Raw genomic sequence first — 23,392 nt, 5'->3', positions numbered from 1 at the left:
TATATCCGGTGAATAAGTACTGAGATAAAGAGCTCTAAAAAAGTGCCGAATGATCCCCAGTCTCCCCTACTTGCCGTACTTCGGAGGCAATCAGCACTTAAATGAATTTTAAATCCCAAAGTACTTAATTAAAATTAAAAATATAATTTGTCGAAAACAATCCTCGGGAATGTTGAACTTTTTACATAAATCTGTTCTTATGATAAATTGAGGACTATTTTCTATGGAGTCCTCTTGACATTCTTCATTTTTTGTTGAACTAAATCATATTGATTTTCTACAGTGTTTTGTTTAGAAAAAATCAATCCTCAGTACTGAGAAATGTTTAAAATATATCAATTCAGACGATGAGCTGTCAACAGATCTGTCATATGTGTGTAATGTTATAAGTTCGTTTATTATGAAATTCTACAAATGGATTTTTCCCATCACATGCATTAGCACGGTGCATGTTAAAATACTATGAATCACATTTTTTTCTTTAAATTTTTTTTTTAATTTTAATGGTTCAAGAAATTGGTCAAATTTTATGTACATAAATTCCCGAGTGACAAAAAGTGATGTAGAGAAATTAAAATCGGTTCCTCCTAACATCGATCCTTCCTTTACTAGTTTTCACTTGATCTACTACAAAATGACAATAAAATTCTATAATTTTCCCCGCATGTAATACTTTGAATTTGCTTCGCGAAATTGGAAGAAAACAACGCCATAAAATAGATTCTTATCATTTGTTAGAATGAGGGCATACGAACAAATGTTCAAGAGTTAAATAACTTTTCTATACAATTAAGTCCAAGGTCAAGGGTGCTAATAGTTTATCACTGTAAACGATGTTATTAGGATGGCCCGATAATGACAATGTGTAGAAATGTGCATTTATTTAGCCAATACTATTACAAACGAACTTCAAATCACTGAACACAAGAAATGCAATAAAATCCATGATGTAAAGAAAACTTCTAGTACACCATATTAGGTAAATTCGAAGATTTGAAAATAATTTATCCAAAAGGCCTCAAATGTTGGCGTTTAAATCGATTCATTAAGTCATAGAAGACTTGTAGTTAAAAAAAATTGGAAAGTTGCACATACTACCGAGATATTTGGTATAGAAAATGAAATACAGTAAAATCTCGATTATACGGACAATTGGCTGTTATTTTAGTTTTGAGGGTTCTAAACATGAGTTTAACAAAAACCATCATCATGTTATTCCTTGTGACGTATAGCTTGTTCACCTAGAATTATTATCAGAAAACGAAGTACCAAATTATAGGCAGGAAAATTATAGGAAGGAAAAAGCGGTTGGAATTGTACATGGTTATTTCTAAACATGGATGCAGATTAACATTTTACTGATAAGAATTTGTTTACAACCCATAATAATATTACAGGTTCAGGAACACACCTATTGTGAACAATATATATATATACGCCTAGCATTATGCTTCAAAAAATGTTAATATAAAAATACTAGCGGACCCGGCAAACGTTGTTTTGCCTTATCAATATTGCATCAATATAAGGTAGGTAAAAAACATTTGCCACTAAGATTATGTCAATAAAAAGTTTTTGACAAACAGCTTGGGCTCTAAAGAAAATAAGACAAAACTTCAAATATCAGACGGGAATACTAATTATGCTATCATTATTTTCGTCGATGTTAATGATCGCATTATTAGTATTCGAAAAAACACACATTTTATGAAGTTTGGATCTAACTAACTGAAAAAACCACATGTCTTAAAATACAAAAATTTATTTAAACATTAAAGCTCGATACAAAAATTGGGGAATTGTAAATATTAAGTAATATATTTGTTTTGGGGGAATCTTATATATTTTACTATTCTGACCATAAACGATTTATAAGTCATTTGAATCGTCAAAATCGGTGTAGACGTTCTTGAGTCATAAACGATGTAAGTAACACAACTTTCGATTATTCCAATTTCCCGACTTTTTGATGTTTTTCTAAACATTTCCTTCGTAAAAATATAAAAATACATTTGAGGAACCATAGAGGCAAATATAAGTTAGACACAAACAGCATGTATTGCGGAATTGCCTCCATGTAGGATTCGAATTTAAATGTATTCTTCCCGAATATAAGAACATTTTCAATAATACCTTCGTATTTTGTTGACGTATTTGTAATCGTATATAGCGAATTACTAACATCATTGAACTGTATTGAATGCTCTGATAGACGTTTTCGTTTTTACTAAAACATAAACATATGTCTATGTATTGGCAATTTTCTCAAACATATTCCTAGTGTTATTTCCTTACATATTCCTAGTGTTATTTCCCAGATATCACATGGGATATGTGTTGCATTTATAAGTTCAAAACAATTTGTTCCATTATTGTGCGCTTTTAAGCATCCATATCCTAAAGTACTTGGATAGTAAAATTATCCATTTAATTGTTTTTAATTCGGTATTCCCCATAGGGCAAGAAACTTCCCTCATAATTGCCGATATAGTTTTTTGTATAGGCTTCACATAATGGAACCGCCTAATCATTGCTTTACCTAGTCTTATTGTGTTTAATTTGAGAAAAATTTCACAACCTATACATACCATGCAAATTTCATCACATAACATAACTTATATTTTCAAACTAAATAAATCTTGATTTTATGGAGAACGTGAGCAAATAATGATAGCGATTAATTTTACTCTCTTTTCGATTTCTTATTATTAAATTTAACTCTAATGAAAATATACATTTATTTTCATACACAATAGTTTTTCAAGGCAATGTACTATAGGTAATTTGCCCTGTTTGTGAGGCAAAAATTAATAACAGCGGTTTTAAACGATTTTTTACTTTTTAAATGATCTATATGTACAAGAAAGAGAAAACGCAGATTTCTACAGTAAAAAACGGATATATGGAACAACGGTTATAAGCAACGGTTATAAGCAACGAACAAAGCTAATACTTTCTCAGATATTCTCATTAGTTGTTTTATACACAACAAACGGTTGAAAACGATTAGGGTAGTAAGTTAATAAAATTTCAATCCCGCGATTAAATTCTTAAAGGAATAATTATTACAATGTCGTATGTTTTTGCAGAATGCATTAATAACGATTAATACAGTACCCATTTATACTCCTTATGGACATTAATATGTAAAAGTAAGATAAAACCATGCTTACTACAGTCGAACACGATTATAGTAAACACTGGATATACTGAACAAATTTTTTTATATGCCACTTTCTATTTTTAATCAATCCTGAAAAAAGTAAATTTTAGATATATTCTAAGGGGAACTCAAGCCCGCCATTTCCTGTTCTCCACTATTTAGATTTTTTTTTCTCATAATCTTTCCTTCGACAAACTATTTGCGGTTTAAGAGTCACGTTATTTATTTTATAATCAAAATTCGTGTGTATTCGTTTTTTCGCGGACAAGTTCTATCTTCCTATGTCATTCGGTGCATCTTGACAAATGCATGCAAAATAACCTAATTTCCTATTTTAATTTGACGTATTTTTCGTCCATATTGTTGTTATTGGCAATTTTACTTGCGGGGACTTGTGAACAACAATATGCTTCCTTGCTTTTATTTCTTTCATCAAATCAAATATTGAAAATATTATTGTTTTTTTATTCTGAAGTTCGCTACAAAAAACTGATATATCTTGAAAAACGCAAAAAATCGCATCTTGAGACCTATTGGAATCAATTTAGAAGGCTTTCATTAATATATTTCAGTTGTCAAAAGATCAGACAAATTTAAACATTTTAGTAAAAGTCTATCTAAAATGACTTACATATGTGTAAAAAATAAACACATTTCTTTAATTATAGTCAACTATGTAAATTTTGAATCGCTACACAAACGTAATAACAAATATTATATATTAAATAAACAGCACACACCACCGTTAATACTCTCCATGTTTAATTTTTATGTTTATGCTTTGAATTTAGCGGTTTTAAACGTTTTAAAATACGCCTTAATTTTTCAATTTTTTTATTTCTTTAATTTTATTTTCAAAGTTTAGAGTTTGGCAACGCGGATTTTTCTCAAAATATTCTTTCATAAAAACCTTCGCACTGTAATTACCGACAACTGAAAGAAATTTTGAGTCAAATCGGTCCGGCCGTTCTCAATTGATGCGTTAGTGTACATTTTTCTTGCTTCATTTTTATACCCTTCACCACTCTGTGGTACAGGGTATTATGTCTTTGTGCATATGTTTGTAACAGGTTCCTTTTGAGAATATGCATAGAATCACTTTCTGAGTCGATTTATGCATGTCCGTCCGTCTGTCCGTCTGTAGATGTTAAATTGTAAACAAAGTACAGGTCGCATTTATTATCCGGATGGGATGAAATTTGGCATAGGTCACCTATTCGGCCCAAGGACGAACCCTATTGAAATTGGGAAAAATCGGTTCAGATTTAGATATAGCTCCCATATATATATTTAACCGATTTAATGTAAACGGTCCCTATATATCTTTCGATTTGCACGAAATTTGGTACAGCCTAATCATTTAGGTCTAAAATGATGTCTGCCAAGTTTCGTGAAAATCGGTCCAGATTTAGATATAGCTCCCATATATAGTTTCGTTCGATTTCATGTAAATGGTGCCCCAAAGTCCCTATATATCTTTTGAATTGCACGAAATTTGGCATAACGTACTGAATTAAGCCTAGAGTGATGTCTGCCAAGTTTCGAGAAAATCGGTCCAGATTTAGATATAGCTTCCATATATAGTTTCGTCCGATTTTATGTAAATGGTGCACCAAAGTCCCTATATATCCTTCGATTTGAACGAAATTTGGCATAACGTACTGAATTGAGCCTAGAGTGATGTCTGCCAAGTTTCGAGAAAATCGGTCCAGATTTCTATACGGCTCGCACATATATAGCTCACATATTTTAAGTAATTGACGCACCAAGGAACGAATAGGAACAAAACGTTCTGAAATTAGTACAACCTAACCTTTGACAATTTTGCTTGAAATCGCTTAATATTTGGATGGAGCTTCCATATATATTTTCGCATCAAACTCCTCATGTTAGTCAGATTCACATCAAATTTTGCACAACGTACAAAATTGAGCATAGAATTACGTAGTTGCGTTTTCTAGAAGTACAGACATGGCCCAACGTATGACCTATTAATATTTGTATCTAGGTAGATTCACATTTAGATAAATATCACATATATTATTTCATCCAATTTCATGTTAATAGTCCTGTTTAATATACCCATAGTGGTGAAGGGTATCATATAGTCGGCCCCGTCCGACTTTACTACTTTCCTTACTGGTTAAGTATATAGATATATGAAAATTAATTGCTATACATTTGTCGCGCAAAATCTCGAGAATGGCTGAACGGATTTACCTTTTCTTAGTCTTGAAATGTTCGTCGAGGTCTAGGGAATGTTTAAAAACTGAGAAAAGAATGTACAAAACCGCGGAAAATTTTCCAAAAAATATTATGAAGCATTCTTTTAACTTCCTTGAAACTGACGTTTGCAAGCTCATAACTCGCGAAATATTAACATGTTACATATAATTTAAATTCTATAAAATGAAGTGCACAACGCACGCACTTGTGATCAGTGACGAAGTTGAAGAATGCCCCATGGATAATATGGTTCTAATGTATGATCTTTCAATATAATCACTACATCCACCCAAAAAATATGCTGAACCCCGTGTGACTTAAGTTTTTTACGTGCCGAATCTAATGAGCCCATTCATGTTCAATTCCGTCCAAAAAAACGGCAGATGTAGGTACCTTGATGGTAGGAAAAACTTCAAAAACTTATTTTGACAAATTCGCGTTTATAACCGCGTTTTTCTTCGAATTGTTTTTATATACAGTCATGTTTTTATTATAATATACGCGAATCTGTGTGAAAATAGGTCAAAAAATACATCGATACGCGAATAATATGCGTATTTAATCCAAAATTGATTGTAGCGGCACATCCGCGGTTCTTAACCAATCCTTTTAAGATTTGGTATACTTTTGTGTATTTTCATAGAAGATCACTGAAATCTGATGCGCATAAAAATCGAATGCACGATGCGTCATTTTTAGCCATTTTTACGGTTTTTGCATACTAAAGTGCATCGAGCGGCACACTTTGGCCGCTAAATGAAACATCGAAAAATTCATAATTATTGGAAGAGATTGATTCGGTTTATACGAAAACCGCATGCGCAACAACTGATTTCACCGAATACGCGAACTGCATATTGATCATTTTTATGTATTGTAAGTGCAATATATTTAGTCGAAACTGTTATCAGATGAATCTATCGATATTTAACAATCATCTAAAAAAATTGTAGAAGAAATTGTCACATATTTTAGAAGATTAGGGCAAAACCGTTTTCCATTAAGCATACTAAAAAAATCGAAAATTCAAAAAACATTTCGATTTAATTAAAAAAATAATTTATTTAATTTTCAGATATCTTCATGCTTCTATTTTTTTTTTCGCGACTACTAAACCGTAGTTCAATGTGATTGGACTAGTATGCAAAGAAAACAAATGTGTTTAACCATTTGTGAAGAAATTCGCGAATTACAACAAATAGGAATTCATTTAATTTTTATTTGAAATACAAGATTTAAAACCATTATAACTTGTGTGCGCAGCATCCGAATTTATGAAGTCGAACAGTTTTCGAATTAGCATATTTTTCTTAACCTATGTACCAAAAATCATGAATGTGCTGGCAAAAAATTTTTTCAATTGTTTTTTTATGGAATTTAAAAAGAATTTTGTAATTTCCCATATATGCAAATGCTCAAACCTTAAAAACCATTGGTATTCATTTACCAGCCCATTGAAAATCTTGAAATTTTAAAATCGAAAATGGGGAGGTCCCTTTTAAGCTATTTGGTTCACTTTTTGTTTTATATCTTCAGAAAAATATGGAGGGTTTGTCAACATAGTAATGGTACATAATAATCCGAAAAAATTCTAAGATAACTTAGACCAGTCTGTTATTAAATTTGTGCGCAGTCACGTCTTTCATATGCAGGCAGGTGCGATTTGAAAATGGACTACATCGATTAACGTTCAGACTAATCTTGCATACCTTTCTAAGAATTTGAACGATTTTGGACAGAAATTATGTATTTTAGATCCTCATTAGAAAAAATCTCCCTGCCAATAATATCCAAAATTATACCACATATGCTGTGGCACAAAATTCAGGTCATGGTCTGGGGGTTGCAAAATTTCTTATAGGGATGAAAGCCCTTGACCCTTTATCTAGAAGAGCAAATTTGCTATATGTCAAGTATTTCAGTTATGGCATGATTAATTTTTTCCTGGTAATTCTAAAGTTCATAAAAAATATAGTTTTGAGTGGGGGCTATTGCAGGTTATTATACCCTTCACCACACTGTGGTACAGGGTATTATGCCTTTGTACATATGTTTGTAACAGGCAAGAGGAAACGAGATAGACACATGGTTCCTTTTGAGAATATGCATAGAATCACTTTCTAAGTCGATTTATGCATGTCCGTCCGTCCGTCTGTCTGTCCATGTTAAATTGTAAGCAAAGTACAAGTCACATTTATTATTCGATTTGGATGAATTTGGCCCAAGAACGAACCATATTGAAATTGGGAAAAATCGGTTCAGATTTAGATACAGCTCCCATATATATTTTCGCCCGATTTAAGGTAAATCGTGCACCAAAGTCCCTATATATCCTTCGATTTGCACGAAATTTGGCACAGCGTACTGAATTAGGGCTAGAATGATATGTGAAAAGTTTCGTGAAAATCGGTTCAGATTTAGATATAGCTACCATTTATATTTTCATATTTGAAGTAAATGATGCATCAAGGACCCAAAATATGGCCGATAAGCATAAAACGTACTGTAATTAGTATAATTTAACCTGTGACAAGTTTCGTTGAAATCGGTCTAGATATAGCTTCAGTTAATTTTTTCGTCCGATTTTAATCATTTTTGTCAGATTGACGCGAAATTTTGCACAACGTACCAATTTGTGTATAGAATGACGTAATTGTTTTGTAAAAATGCAGACATATCCCATATATTCGACTGACTTCATGTATATTTGGTTTCAAATAATCAACGAGTGTCCGATTGAGATTTGCTTGAAATCGATTTACATAATTTTGTCTCATTCTTTACCTATCAAAAAGATGACATCTTTATGGATTGATCTAAGTCGCGTCACATTTAGATATAGATCACATATTTTAGTTCATCCAATTTCATGTCAATGGACCTTCGAAAAAGCGACGTTTCTTAGGATACGTATGTAAAATGTACCCAAAGTGGTGAATCGTATCATATTTTCGGCCCCGTCCGACTTTACTACTCCCATTACTGGTTTTTGAAATGACATGCTTCAGCTAAATCGAATGAAGAGTATTTTTTTTAACATGTCCTTTTTCTATCTCAAGTCCTTGTGCTTTTTTTCATACTTATTTTTGGAACAAGTCCAAAATTTTGTACCTTCAAATATTCTACAAAAGGGCCCCAAAACAAAATAATCTCATTTTGTATACCTTCATCGACCTGTTTCACTTTTACCCGATCCTAGCTCAGAAAATCTTATATCTACAATTATAAGAGCTGTCGAATTCGCCTGAAATATTTACCATAAATATAATTTCATTATGCTAAACCGTAACCGAATTTTCAGATAATACTCCCAATTTTCGGTATTTGGATACATTTTCTAACTGTGTTCACCCTTCATTGAAATGGAGGATATAAAACCTTCGACCCAGCCGAACATAACGCATAGATTATCATACTATACATACCTCACCATAGCCAACAGTTGGCATACAAACATTTGCCACAAACCTCCAATTACTCACCTCATTACTCATTACCCCCCACACCATTCGCAAACCTCACTAAAAGTACCAGGAAATTAAACTCTTTGATTGAATTATTACCTCCCACACGTTTGTGACATGGATCACTACGACGTAAGCTATACGCTTACGCAAGACTTAAACGTATTACAGACAAACAATTAACTTTTTTCCTTGTTTAATACTAATAATAATAACCTTCCTAATTATTTCGTCAACAAAATAAATGAAACTAATTAAGGAGAAAATGTGTCTTCAACCATAGATGGCGGATGGCAGAAGTAATTATATTTATTTGTTATTTTGTGTATGGATGTGTGTGTGTGTTCGGGATTCTTTCTTTTAGTAGATTTTTTTTTCGTTCATCTTCTTTTCAATTTGGCACGTTTGGACATCTGGACATTATCTCGTTATAATGAATCATTATAGTTGTGAGAAGGGGGAGGAGATGGACTCGGCTGGACACTGAATGTGGCAAATTTCTTTTCTAACAACTCTTCTTCTTCTTCTACTTGATTCTCATTTCCGGTTTCACTGCAATTTTCTTGAGATGCAAATTAAAACTAATAAAAAGACGGACATGACCAGCAAAGATGTTGTTGACGATGACTTATTTAGAGCTGCTGCTGAAGACTTCACACAAACTTGTCGAATGGATTCGGTGTAAAGGCCACGTCTAGATAGCAAATTACGAATGCTTCGAATGACCTGCAACGATAGAAAAACGAAAAACAACAAATTATAATGAAGAAGAGAAACCATAATAAAGTATTTTATAATTAATTTAATTAAAATCTAACAGTGGTAGACATGCTGGAGACAGACAGAGACAGACAGTTCAACTATTGCCATGAGAACATTTGAAATTGTTTGATAATTATGAAACTATTTAAAATATGATATTTTTATGGTATGATATATTTATTAAAATAGCTACTACCAGTATGTTGTGTTCTACACCAAATTTAGGATTTTGAAAAATATTTTATTCTGAAGTTAACTTACTAAAAAGGAGGATTGAATTTTACAAAAACTATAAATTAAGAAATATAAAGGCTAGCACCGATATTCACAGTCGTCGAATGATTAATACTCTGACCCGAAATACAGGTTAGTCGTCGAATGTAACCTACCTATATTGTAAAAAAATAATAGATTTCTTTTTCCCCAACCTAATATTAGCAGTATGTTGTGTTTTACCTAAAATTTAGGGTTTTGAAATATTTATCATTCGAAAATTTATTTAAGAGTAAATTATTTTTTATGAATGTGAAGGAGCCCGACCTAATATTACTAATATTACCAGTATGTTGTGTTTTGCCTAAAATTTATGGTTTTGAAAAATTTATCATTCGAAAATTTATTTATGAGTAAATTATTTTTTTATGGATGTGAAGGAGGGCGGAATTTTGCAATGAGGCCACTGAGAGGGCTAGCTCACACCCGAAACACATTTAATTTGTAATATTGCACGAAGTTGTAATAGTATACAGCTGAAAACTTTTTGAACAGCATGGGGAATACTAGTTTCTCCCGAGTAAGTCTAAAATTGATGCTCTTATGGAAGTGATAGACACAGTGGTGTCCACTCTTTGTAAAAGCCATTACTCGAGATCGTTTAATAATAACTACATTGGACATCAAGATCAAGTTCGATATCCTACGATAGATTGATGTCATTGAGGCTCAAGATAAAATATCCAACATATACGGAAGTAACTATCGAGTACTATTAAATACTACCTCAGACTATTAATGTTCAAAACAAATAGAATCATGTCGAGTATGCAAGTTATATCAGGTGCTACATATCATGAAATCCTGGGGATGTCGTCAAAGTCATCATTCTGATTCGCACAAAGTCCTTGTTAAGCTATCATGGATTAAAACTAACAATGCAAAAACCCCGATTACTGGAAAACATTACCTGGACCTACCAAGGAGAGTCAAAACCCTCGGAGTAAGAAAAGAAGAGGTCATGGACTATACGACTTATGATGATAATGGTAGATGCTTTCCCCTTCCCTGGCAAAAAAGAAATGTCATTGCAGGTCAGCCCCGGATTAAGTTAGAACTCATCAGTCCATTCTGTCAACGCTAGAAGCACTCCAGATCCTGATCCGCACAGAGTCATGGATACCATGGATTACTACTAATAATGCAAAAAACCTCGACTACTGGAAAGTGTAACCTGGACCTACCGAGGAGGGTGTAAACCTTCGGGGTAACAGAAGGGGAGGTTTTAAACGTATCCAAAAGGGAAAACAATTTGAAAATTTGTAAATCGCATATGAAGTAAATGGAATATCCAAATTTCATTCAAACGTTGTACATTATAATAAATTTAAGAAGCCTAGATCCAATCCGAAAATGGGATCCATTTCTACTGGTACCTCTCTTACCAAATATTAAAATTTTGAAAATTTGCTAATCCCATATCAAGGAAATGAAATGCCCCTTTTGATTCAAACTCTGCTAAATTTTCATAAGTACCCACCTCAACAATCCAATATAAATCATATTTCCCAACTTGAGGATTCCAAAATCACTTTACTCTTTTATTAGTATAGACTAGCATATGCCCGCTTCTTCGTTAGCGAATGTGGGAAATATTTAAGCATTATATTATTTTCACTGGAAACTGCATATGTCAGAAAAACTAAACAATCCAGATTATTAATATCGACCATAAATTTAATTTTAGTACCAAATTTCATGAATCGAGCTCTAAAGGTTCACCCAAATTCAAATTTTACCAAATTTAGTTCCATTTAGCACACATTATTTCCATAAGTGCGCTTCTCCACCATCCAACAAAACTTATTGCATACGCCCACAATAATTTCAAATTTCAGGATTCCAACTCTGTCGGTTCACCCACAATTCAAATTGTACTAAATTTAGTATAGAGTAATACGAATTTCCAAAACTTCCTACTTAACCCAAACCTTCACCCCACAGTGAACCTAAATCCAAATTTGAAGATTCCAACTCTATCGGTTCTCCCATAATTCAAATTGTACCAAATTTAGTACACAGTAGTACACATTTCCAAAACTTTCTACATACGCCAACCCTACACCCCCACAGTGATCCTAAATCCAAGTTTCAGGATTCCAACTCTATCGGTTCACCCACAATTCAAATTGTACCAAATTTATTACACAACTTTCTACACACCCCAACCCTACACCCCCACATACCATTTAACACAAATTTAGTACACAGAATTTCTACCAGTCTCCAACTTCCTACATACACCAATCCTACACTTCCAATACAATTTAAATTGTACCATAGTACACATTAGTACAAATTTCTAAAACTTCCTACATATCTCAATTTTACACCTCAAAAGTGATCCTGACTCAAAATTGCAATAGCACCTAAAATTCAAATTGTACCAAATTTAGTACCATTTAGTACCCATAAGTATTAATTTCTTAAAATGAATCCTGACCCCAATCCTGACTCAAAATTTTTTTGTTCCCGCTCTATCGGTTCACCCAAATTCATATTGTACCAATTATAGTACCATTTAGAAAAAACAAAATACGAATTTCCTAAACTACATAATCTTATTTTCAAATTTCAGTGTTCCAGCTCTATCGGTTCCCCAAAATTCAAAATTGTATTGAATTTAGTAACATTTAGTACATTTTTATATACAAAAGTACAAATATCAAAACGTACATACCAATCCTACACTCCGATGGTAATATTAATTTCAAATTTCAGGATCCCAGCTCCTTCCATTCCCTCAAAATTCAAATTTTAACTCCTTATATTGACCCTACTTGCCAACCATTCGTATTCCAAATTTCAAGTCTTTAGCGCTATCCGTTCACATGCTACGAAATTGTACCTAATTTAGTAAATCTTAGTAGTATTCGAATACTTATAGGTCGTACTTTAAAAAACCGTTTGACTCCCCATCAATGACCCTCAATTCAAATTTCAGAGTTCTAGCTCTAGCGGTTCGCTAAATACGTTTGGTACCATAATTTGTACTTTTTGTGCCGTTCTAGCACGAACTTCCAAAAATCCAACCTTATCTGACAATTTTGGACTAAGAATGACTCTAAGCCCAATTTTTAAGATTCTAGCTTCAGCTGTTTTGTCTGGGTGTTGATGTTGATAAGTCAGTCTGACAATCACTTTACTCTTTTATTAGTATAGACTGCCCGCTTCTTCGTTAGCGAATGTGGGAAATATTTAAGCATGTATTAACATATTATATTATTTTCACAGGAAACTGCATATGTCAGAAAAACTAAACAATCCAGGCATTAATATCGACCATAAATTTAATTTTAGTACCAAATTTCATTAATCGAGCTCTAAAGGTTCACCCAATTTCAAATTTTACCAAAATTAGTTCCATTTAGCACACATTATTTCCATAAGTGCGCTCCTCCATCATCCAACAAAACTTCCTGCTTACGCCGATCCTACACTCCCACAATAATTTCAAATTTCAGGATTCCAACTCTTTCGGTTCAACCACAATTCAAATTGTACTAAATTTAGTATTCCTACTTAACCCAAACCTTCACCCCACAGTGAACCTAAATCCAAGTTTGAAGATTCCAACTCTATCGGTTCTCCCATAATTCAAATTGTACCAAATTTAGTACACAGTAGTACACATTTCCAAAACTTTCTACATACGCCAATCCTACACCCCCACAGTGATCCTAAATCCAAGTTTCAGGATTCCAACTCTATCGGTTCACCCAGAATTCAAATTGTACCAAATTTAGTACACAACTTTCTACATACCCCAACCCTACAAAACTTCCTACATACACCAATCCTACACTTCCACATTGATCCACAATTTAAATTGTACCAACATTAGTACACATTAGTACAAATTTCTAAAACTTCCTACATATCTCAATTTTACACCTCAACAGTGATCCTGACTCCAAATTCTATGATTCTAGCTCTATTGGTTCACCTAAAATTCAAATTGTACCAAATTTAGTACCATTTAGTACCCATAAGTATTAATTTCTTAAACTGAATCCTGACCCCAATCCTTCACCCCTACAGTAATCCTGACTCCAAATTTTATTGTTCCCGCTCTATCGGTTCACCCAAATTCATATTGTACCAATTATAGTACGATTTAGTACTTTTCGTACACATAAATAACAAATTTCCAAAACTACGGATATATCCCCATCCTCCGACGGTAATTTTAATATTAAATTTCAGGATTCCAGCTCGATTTGCATCTCCAAATGAAATTTGTACCAAATATAGTACCATATAGTACTTTTCGTACACATGAGTACACGCTGTCGAAATCATCTCCTTAATTAGACCCTACATCTCAACCCTAATTCACATTACAAATTTCAAGTTTGTAGCTCTATCCATTCACATGCTACGAAATTGTACCAAATTTAGTACATTTTAGTACTTTCATTATACATACAGTTCTAATATCCCAATAACCCTTTGCTATATCTATTCTACACTCCATCAGTGACCCTCATTTCAAATTTGAACCAAGAGTGACCCTCACCCAAAATTTCAAGATTCTAGCTTCAGCCGTTTCGTCTGGGCGTTGATGAATCGTTAAATCAGTCAGTCAATCACCTTACTCTTTTATTAGTATAGATTAACGACCCCTTTTCCACAAAAATTTCAAAATAGGTCCATCAATTTTTCCAAAAAAAAAAATTGCAGCTATTCCAACAACAACATTTAACTTCTTTTTTCCGGGTTGTCCTTGTTCACTGGCCGATTATTGCATTGATTTTTATGCTTAAATAATAAATTACCCCAAAAAAATATGCATACTTACATCCTGACCCAATCCTTGTGGCTCACGACTTAGCACCACCGTATAAATGCTGTGATGTAAATCACTGGAACAAAACGTCAATACCAAATGATCACTAACGGCCTTCACCACTTGTACGGTGCCAGTAAATTGATTGTATTTATTGAGGGCAACCATTGAGCCACGCTGCTCACCAATGTTTGTCCACAGACCGGGATGGTTCATTGTGTAATTGAAATTATATTCAATATTGTCGTCCTTCTCACTCCAGATCAAACGCAAATATCTGGTATTGGAATGACGGTGGCCCATTGAGGGTGATGCATCACGATGTCCCTCCATTGATGGTGATGAATGAAAGCTTTCACTTCTTCGGTAGCTGGGTTGGTAATATTCACGCATCTATGGTAGGAAGATGTGGGTAGAGGGGGATGAGAGAAATGTGAATGGCAATGACAAAGTAATGAAAATGATTTGAGGATATTCTATTATGTCACAATCTATACCACACGTCAGGATAATTGTTTTGTGGTGGTGGTGGTGGTGGTAGTAGTGGTGATGGAGGGAGTAGTAAGGTGTTTTGCGGCTGTGTAATTGTTCTCCATTATATTGGCAATACTTACTTGTTCTGTGACATCGTTCAAATAAAATGTCACACAGCTGTCGTAGCGATACACCCCGGGTACATCTTGGGTATGCATTATGATTTCGTTGCCATGCCATTCTCCGGTTATCTGCACCACAACAAAGAAGGCAAAATGAAAACCACAGCATTTGCAGGAAGATGAAAAACAGAAAGAAACAAACAAAAAGTCAGTTAGTTAGTTATTTGACCTGCAAAATGTTATGTCAATGGTTGAGGTTGTGTGGGTGGGTGGTGGCCGGTCGGTCGGTCGTATGGTTCATCAGTTGTCCAGTATTGAAGTAAACGATGATATAAATTATGTAGTTAAAACATTATCACATCAACAACGCCATCATCATCGTCGTCATCGACAACAAAGACAACAAATGAAAGGCAAGCGGTGGCAGCAACAATAACAACAACAATGATAGCACAGTCGTTGTAATAATTGAGTTATTTAATTATTTAATTTGTTCTCGTTATGAATGAAAGACCCCCCAACAATCAAACAAACCAAAGCAAAACTGCTGTGGAATTTTGTTTTGCTTTCAAAAGGAATGAGGAAACCCTGCAGATCGTTTAGCCCCCCAGGGTAAATATTTGGATGACTGGTGATTGTCTACAACAGTTAGTTTGGGCCTGTTAGCAATCGGGTCAATAGAAGTCAACGCCATCAATGAATTCTATGTTTTGTTTCGCATTTTTTTCTGCGCCACGAACAATTTGGGTTAAAAATGTGAAAAAAATCAAATTGAATTGACAATTTCAATAGTTAACGGGTTTAGAGTTCAATTGTTATTAACTGCATTGGGCAAAAACTTTCCATGGTTTATGAAAACATATGGTTGTTTATTGAACTATTATTCTTAGAATATGGTAAATGGGTTAAAGGTGCCATCGAAGGATCGGATAAAAAATTCAAATACTACAATAAATGTTGCAAAAGTAAAAGCGTCGTAGGCCAAGATTTTGGGATATAATGTTTTGTTTATGGCTATTGCAGGTTAATTTATAACACCGTTACACATTTTCAACTTGAAAATTGTGAACCTATCGGAACCTCCAAAATCTGAAAGCTTATAATGGTAGAAGAAAAACTCTAGATGGGTTTTGAATTATTAGCTAAGGTTTTTGTTTAAACTCGCTTTTAATTTTGTCGATTTGAGACGAATTTTCCAAAAAGACGTACGCTTATCACGAAAACTACTCCACATATTGTTTTTTTTTTAACTAAGGAAGATAGTCAAAGGAAAAAGGGAGGACTTTTTCACATGGTTATAGACTCACAAATTCAAAGTCAAAAAATAAGGCCGGATCCAAACAAAACTGAAGCTAATAAATCAAAACCATTCAGGATTTTAGCTTTCAGACTTTGGAGTGTATTTAATGCTAAGAGTCGAGTTAAAGCAGCAAAGCAGAAACGTTGGCCGACTTTATTTTAACCCTAACCACTTTGCTTCTAAGATTATTGATTGTCACAGACGTGTGAAGGGCCACTGACATGAAATTGGACAAAAATTAAATATGAGACCCGATTTCAAGTAATCCATACACATACCATTCGGTGTACCATTTATAAGACTCGGACAAAATTATGTGAATCTGGGCAAATGTAAAGCTAACTTTACAGACTCTGTTCGGTATGCTGCAGCAGAGCGCACTCGGTGGATATTTGGTGCACAATTTGCATGAAATCGGTCGAAATTATCTATGGAAGCTTGAACTTGACACACGTTAGTTTATACTCACTTCGGTATGCTGTGCCCAATTTCATTTCGGTCAGATTAACCTAGGAAGTTTGATTCGTTATTTACCTAAAATTCGACGCAAATATATATATATATATATATATATATATGGGAACTATATCTAAATCTAATCGGATCTCAACAATGTGATGCGCTGAGAAAAATTTCAATCAATCGCAGAAAAAAATGAGTTTGCTTCATATTTATGAAAATCGGACGAAACAATAAATGGGAGATATGTCAAAATCTGAACCAATTTCAGACAAACTTAATACACAGCATTATAGGCACATTCGCAAAAAGGAAAATTACAGTTGAAACCCCATGATTACCCAAAATATATTAGGTGGTTCCGTTATACATATACGTTAAAAATAACATAAAAACTATTAATCCAATCGGTTCCAAATTTTAACACTTTATACAGGACCTACATAGCTATTGTATAGACGATTTTGGTCGAATATAGACGATTTTCCAAAAAAAAATAATAATTTTCTTAGTGTGCACGTTGAACAGCTGAATAAATTATGTTTTAGAGCGTAGGGTAACTTACGTGCCTCAGGTTATGACATACAGAATAACTGAGGGCAGAGTAGCCTCAAACGCTGTTTGATGTTCTGATTCTATGACTTGCCAAACCGATAAGTGAACGATGAACGACCGGTATCCAACCCAATGAAATTAAAGTATTAAGAATTGGTATATTTCTTCTTATGGATGTGGCTCTTGGAGGTAAATTACAGGTGATGATTCCTCAAGAGGTTGCCGAAAATAGAACGAGAAAAAGGAAGTGGTCTTATCAAGATGGTCTTATAAGCAGTCATAGTTGCTAATTATTTTAGTACAGGTATTTGTCCGCCGTGACTACATTTAGATAACTGGAGATTTCATACAAATGTCGTTATAAAAGGGAAAATACTTAATACTTGAAAATCTTGAAAAATTAAAATCGAGAATGGGTGGGGTTCCCTTAAATAAAATGAGGTCACTACCACATCGTTTTGAAGGCCTTTTGTGTGGCCTGAATGTTAGAATGAACAAGTAAAAAAGTGTCAGTCGGTGTTACCGACAGAAATATACCCTTACCCTATGGTTTGCGGAGGAGGTTTAGACCATTTTTGTGGGAGGACCAGAAGGAGTGGACCAATGGTCCCATCTTCCAACTTGATCTAATATCTAATAGGTTGTTCAAAGATTGGTTCAAATCGGACATTCCATTAGACTAATATTAGATTTGTATATGTTGAAAATGTTGACCCTCTGTGGGGGAGGTACCAGAAGCAGTGGAGCAATGGGTCCCATATTCCTACTAGATAAAGGTAATAGGTTGTACAAAGTTTCGTTTAAATCGGATAATCCGTATGCATGTTATTATAAAATTAATTTTTAGCACAATTTTGACCATTTTGTGGGGAAGTGCGAGAAGGAGTGGACCGATAGTCCCCATCTTCGAACTTAAACGATGTTTGGAAGAAATATTACGATGTGCAAAGTTTGGATGAAATCGTTTATTCCCATCGAGAGTTATCGTGCGCACCAGCCAGCCAGAAAGACAGACGGACGGACATGTGTAAATCGACTCAGAATTTTCTGAAACGGATTTGGTCCAAAGAAACATGGGGTCTAAAACCGTCACATGTTTTAGAAGATTTAGGAAAAACCGTATTCCCTTAAATATATTAAAAAAAAATAAATAAAAAAACATTATGTGGCAATTTGAAATTTAATTTATTATCTTTTCAGATATCTTCATGCTTTTATTTGTTTTCCGCGAATATTAAACAGTGTTTCAAGGTGATTTGACACGTATGCAAAAAAAAAACAAATGCTTTTAACTATTTGTGAAAAAATTCGAGAATTACAGCAAATAGGAATTAATTATAACTTTGGCGCGCAGCATCCGAATTTGTGAACGTGAACCTATGTGCCATAAATAAATTTTTTTTAATTTTCCTGATCAGAATAAAATTCTACGTCGATTTTTGCATGTCTGTCTGTTGAAATCACAATACAGCTCGTAGTATTTAAATGGAATATATCGATCCACGTTTTGGTACAGTCCACATATAACGGCTCTCACAAATTTTCGATATTTTAAGAATTTTCCGCACCATTCTTTAACGGAATTGACCTATTTTGGTAATTGGAATTCCCATTGCGATATAACAGGACCTCCCAAATTTCGGTATTTTGGGAATTTTTGACATGTTTTACAAACGAAGTGGGTAGCCAATCTTCCTGTCATATTCTATGATATCCCCCATACAACGCTTCGCATTAAATATTCGTTATTTTGATTAGTTTTGACAGTTTTTTTAACTAAGCAATTGTATTGACAGTGGACAACAGTTTCCTATCCTATCCCACATTATCAATATTGGACCTCTTTTTCCGGATAGGCCGTATATAGCAATATCTTTCTAAGATTTTATTTACGATTTTGTAATTTAGATTTATGAAGTTATGATAGTTTTATGAAATTCTCAATATTGGTCTAACTTTTCGCATAGCCCCGAATCCGCTCTAATTTGGATGTAAAATTTTCCTACCACCATTAATATCCACCTTGTGTGTGTGGATATTAAGTTCGGTCGGGCCTTTGAGACGTTTTAAGTTGTTGATTTTTAGCCACGTTTTCAATTAGGTTTCCGTTGAGTGTAAAAACATATTTGCAAAATATTTTCGCTCCAGGTACATGTGTTGACATAGCCTCCATATGTAGGTTCCGCGCAATATCGCTAATATGGAGGTTTTAGCCACATTTTCCAACCGCAATAACAGATAATTTGGCATTCCGCATTATTGGATGCTGTAAAAATCTCAGACAATTTTCAATGTAGATCCATGTTTCAAAATAGTACATACTCTATTTCCGATTAATTGTCGGTAGTTCCAAGCCCAATTTTTCAAACCTGAGAGTCAGTAATTCGGTATTTATTTTTCTGAGAGCATATGCAACCTACTATCAGGCAATTTAAAACATCCCGAACGAATTATGGAATTTTGAGTATGTTGTTGTTTTTTTTTTCTTCTTAAAAACCTTATTTTTACAAAATTGAAAACAAATTATATACATAAAAATGTATTCACACAATTTTGAATTATCCCAAGATATTAAAAAACTTAATTTATTTATTCTATTCAAGATCTGTGGCGTGGGGATGTTATGAGCCTTGGTTACAATTTTGTATTAGCAGGAAATTATCTTTCTTTTCCAATAATCAAAAATTATTTTCAGTGCTAATTTATACTCTTTTGAGTCGAGCTTGATGATCTAAGTTTTGCAATGAAAAGGAAAGCCAGGAGAAGAACCTACGTACCCACCATTATGCGACGCGTTACGTCGTTGGTTAAGCGGCTCATCAGGCATATTGGGCTATGTGGCTTTACAAAGGTCGTACGGTGATAACTTTATTCCGCCCTGATGCGAAACTTGCATATGCGAATTAAATTCAAATTTGTCAAAGTTCGACATTTGTCTTCATTCTAGGAACAGTCCTTTTCAAAGCAGGTTTTTGTTGTAGCGATGGATAATTAATCCACACACCTACAATATCTTCCATGGTATACACATGTTTTTGCGCAACCGTTTTGGAAGTGTGTTGATGGCTCAGAACGTTAAGTGGTCTGGCAACATTTGTGTTGCTCCGAGGACTTTTTTGCGTTTTACGAGTAATGCCTCTTTTATCTAGGCAACCTCCGTATAAAAAAATAGAACTTTTTGAAATATGGCGAAAAGAAGGTAACAAAAAGAAAAAACCTGGTGCTGGTGGAGAAATTTTTAAAGCAAATAGTACATTAATTTTGCTTAACATTAGCGCAAAATTTGGAAAATTGTCACAGAAAGATGAATGTTTTCAAAGACAACCAGTAAGGAAAGATCAAAAGTCAGACTGGACCGACTATATGATACCCTTTACCACTTTGGGTACAAACAAAAATGATAATGTGTACAATATCCTGTTGATAGAAGAGGCATACCACCTTTGGATGACCATTAACATGGAATCGGGTAAAAAACAAATGTGATCTACATTGATATTTGAGCCAATAAAAACCATACACATGACATTCTGAAATCTATAAGAAAATTGCATGCCAATCGCATAAATATTGAAAGTTTGGTGCGCCATTTACCAAAAATCTCAATATGGACCGATTTCCAGGAAAACTTCATAGATGCCAAACTGGACTGAATTCAATACGCTGTGCAAAATTTCGTTTAAATCGGACCATTATTGGGAGTTTGGTGCACCATTTACATAAAATCGGACGAAACTATATATGTGTGCTATATATAAATTTGGACCGATTTCAACAAAACTTCACAGATGTCAAACTCGATTAAATTCCGTACGCTGTGCTACATTTTGTCCCAATCGGGCAAACATATTCAGTTTAGTGCACTATTTACCTAAAATCGGACGAAACTATATATGGGAGCTATATCTAAATCAGAACCGATTCCAACAAAACTTCGCATACATCAGCCTGGACATAATTCAATACTCTGTGTAAAATTTTGTCTCAATCGGACCAATATTGGCAGTATGGTGCTCTGGTTACATAAAATTGGACGAAACTATATATGGGAGTAGATATAGCTCCCATATATAGTTTCGTCTGAACCGATCTCAACAAAACTTGACACATACCAATCTAGACCTAATTCAATACTCTGTTCAAAATTTTGTCTAAATCGGACCAATATTGGCAGTATGGTGTACCATTTACATAAAATCGGACGAAAATATATATATATGGGAGCTATATCCAAATCTGAACCGATTTCTTCCAAATTCAAAAATAACGATTCAAGTAACAAAAAAAATCAGTTGGGCCAAATTTCATGACGAATACTATGATTTTGTTGCCGATATTAATTTTGCACAGAAAAAGTGGTCATTTGACCTATAGTGTAATGGTGGGTACGTAGGTTCTTCTCCTGGCTTTCCTTTTCATTGCAAAACTTAGATCATCAAGCTCGACTCGAAAGAATATAAATTATCACTTAAAATTACTTTGAAATGATCACTGCCCTTACAAGGCAAAATTCAAATAACTAAAATTATTTTCTCATTTTCTACATTTATTAGGGTTTGTATAACGTTGTTGAAGGATATTAACAATTTGGGCCAATTGTATCAAATTAAAAAGCATATAACATTTTCTAGCGTCATATAAATCCAATCAACAATAATTTCTTTTCAAATTTGAATAAAATTGTCATTACTGCCGACAATTATCAGTCCATAGTCAATCAGTTTTCTTTATCCTTGTCTTCTATAGCAAGCCCCAAAAGTCATGAAAGTCTTACAATTACTTATGTCGTTTATATGCTACATTCGCGCTCTCCAATAGCACTCGAAAATAATGGTATCAATATATTTTCCTTTACACACATTTTCTCACGATCATTTACAATTCACAATTTCTTTTGTCCCCAAAACGGCATTCCCTTACTTTTCGAATATATGAAAAGCATTTAGTTTTTATTCACTTTGTCTATTGTTTTCAATTTTTCTCTACTTTGTAAAAACTTTTGATGTCACTCAACTATTTGACAGGTTAAGTTGTTAATAGTTTTTTTTAAATTGATTTTAAATTTTATCAAAGAAGAATTTTTGCTGAACTTTCTGGGGTTAGATGTCGTCATAAATAAACCGAACATGTCATGGTGAAGGTATTCGTTACGCACTTGTTTGATATCCACCGAATGTTGAGGTTTTATGTTCATGCACAACATTGAGGGTGGATGATGTTGTCGTATTTCCGTTGTATCACTTCCGGGTCTAGGCGGTACATATGTTTCGTACGAATCTTCGTTGGCATGCACACAGACAACGATTGAGGTAAGTGCCAATGAAATACCGATAAACCGATTAATAAACTTCGTAAACATTTTCGTGAATTTCCAATAAAAACAACAACGTTTTGCAATGTGTGATTGGAGGCACTACTATTGCCGGCCGCAATAAAAAATCTTCAATTGAGTATTTAGTTGATTTTTATATTTTTTTTAACAGAGAGAGTGAGTCGATCCGCCACGATCCGCTTTATTTGAATTACAATGTGATAATAAATGTTCTTTCGCCAGAACCCAGTTGGAGAAAATTGAAAATGAAAAGAATGACAAAACACACACACAAAACAAACATAAACGCAACAAATGTCACATACATAAATGACTCAAGCTGAAGCTACTCTACTCTCGGACAATCAACCGTTGTAAAATTGAGTAACTTTCAGTTTCAATGATCCAAAGATGCCTTCCTAACGATACAGAGAATGAGAGACAGCAGCTTTTGTGCGGTAAATAATTGAACGAATTTATGTTGTCCGTATGGG

General features: G+C 33.9%; 1 protein-coding gene across 1 annotated transcript; it reads right to left on the bottom strand.

The window, feature by feature from the left end:
* Positions 1–9,360: 9,360 nt before the first annotated feature.
* On the bottom strand, positions 9,361–22,946 carry LOC133338852 (uncharacterized). The gene is made up of 4 exons (XM_061546957.1): positions 22,743–22,946; positions 15,292–15,402; positions 14,690–15,070; positions 9,361–9,579 (listed from the first exon to the last, which is right to left on the bottom strand). The coding sequence occupies exons 1-4, from the start codon at positions 22,944–22,946 to the stop codon at positions 9,403–9,405; spliced, it is 873 nt and encodes a 290-aa protein (XP_061402941.1). The 3' UTR covers positions 9,361–9,402.
* Positions 22,947–23,392: the final 446 nt, after the last annotated feature.

This window comes from Musca vetustissima, unplaced genomic scaffold (genome assembly GCF_032173495.1).
Source record: "Musca vetustissima isolate MV318-11 ecotype Yass unplaced genomic scaffold, APGP_CSIRO_Mvet_v1 utg28348, whole genome shotgun sequence".
In the NCBI taxonomy this organism is placed as follows: Eukaryota; Metazoa; Arthropoda; class Insecta; order Diptera; family Muscidae; genus Musca; species Musca vetustissima.
This window is presented reverse-complemented; position numbering and strand designations above follow the sequence as displayed.

Bases quoted from the DNA above. Each gene is read 5' to 3' on its own strand.
- LOC133338852 (XM_061546957.1), bottom strand. From the start codon at position 22,946: ATGTTTACGAAGTTTATTAATCGGTTTATCGGTATTTCATTGGCACTT. The intron at 15,403-22,742 runs GTGCGTAACGAA...GTTGTGGTGCAG, and splicing joins ATTCGGTGGATATCAAACAA to ATAACCGGAGAATGGCATGG. The intron at 9,580-14,689 runs GTAAGTATGCAT...CTATCGTTGCAG, and splicing joins CACAAGGATTGGGTCAGGAT to GTCATTCGAAGCATTCGTAA.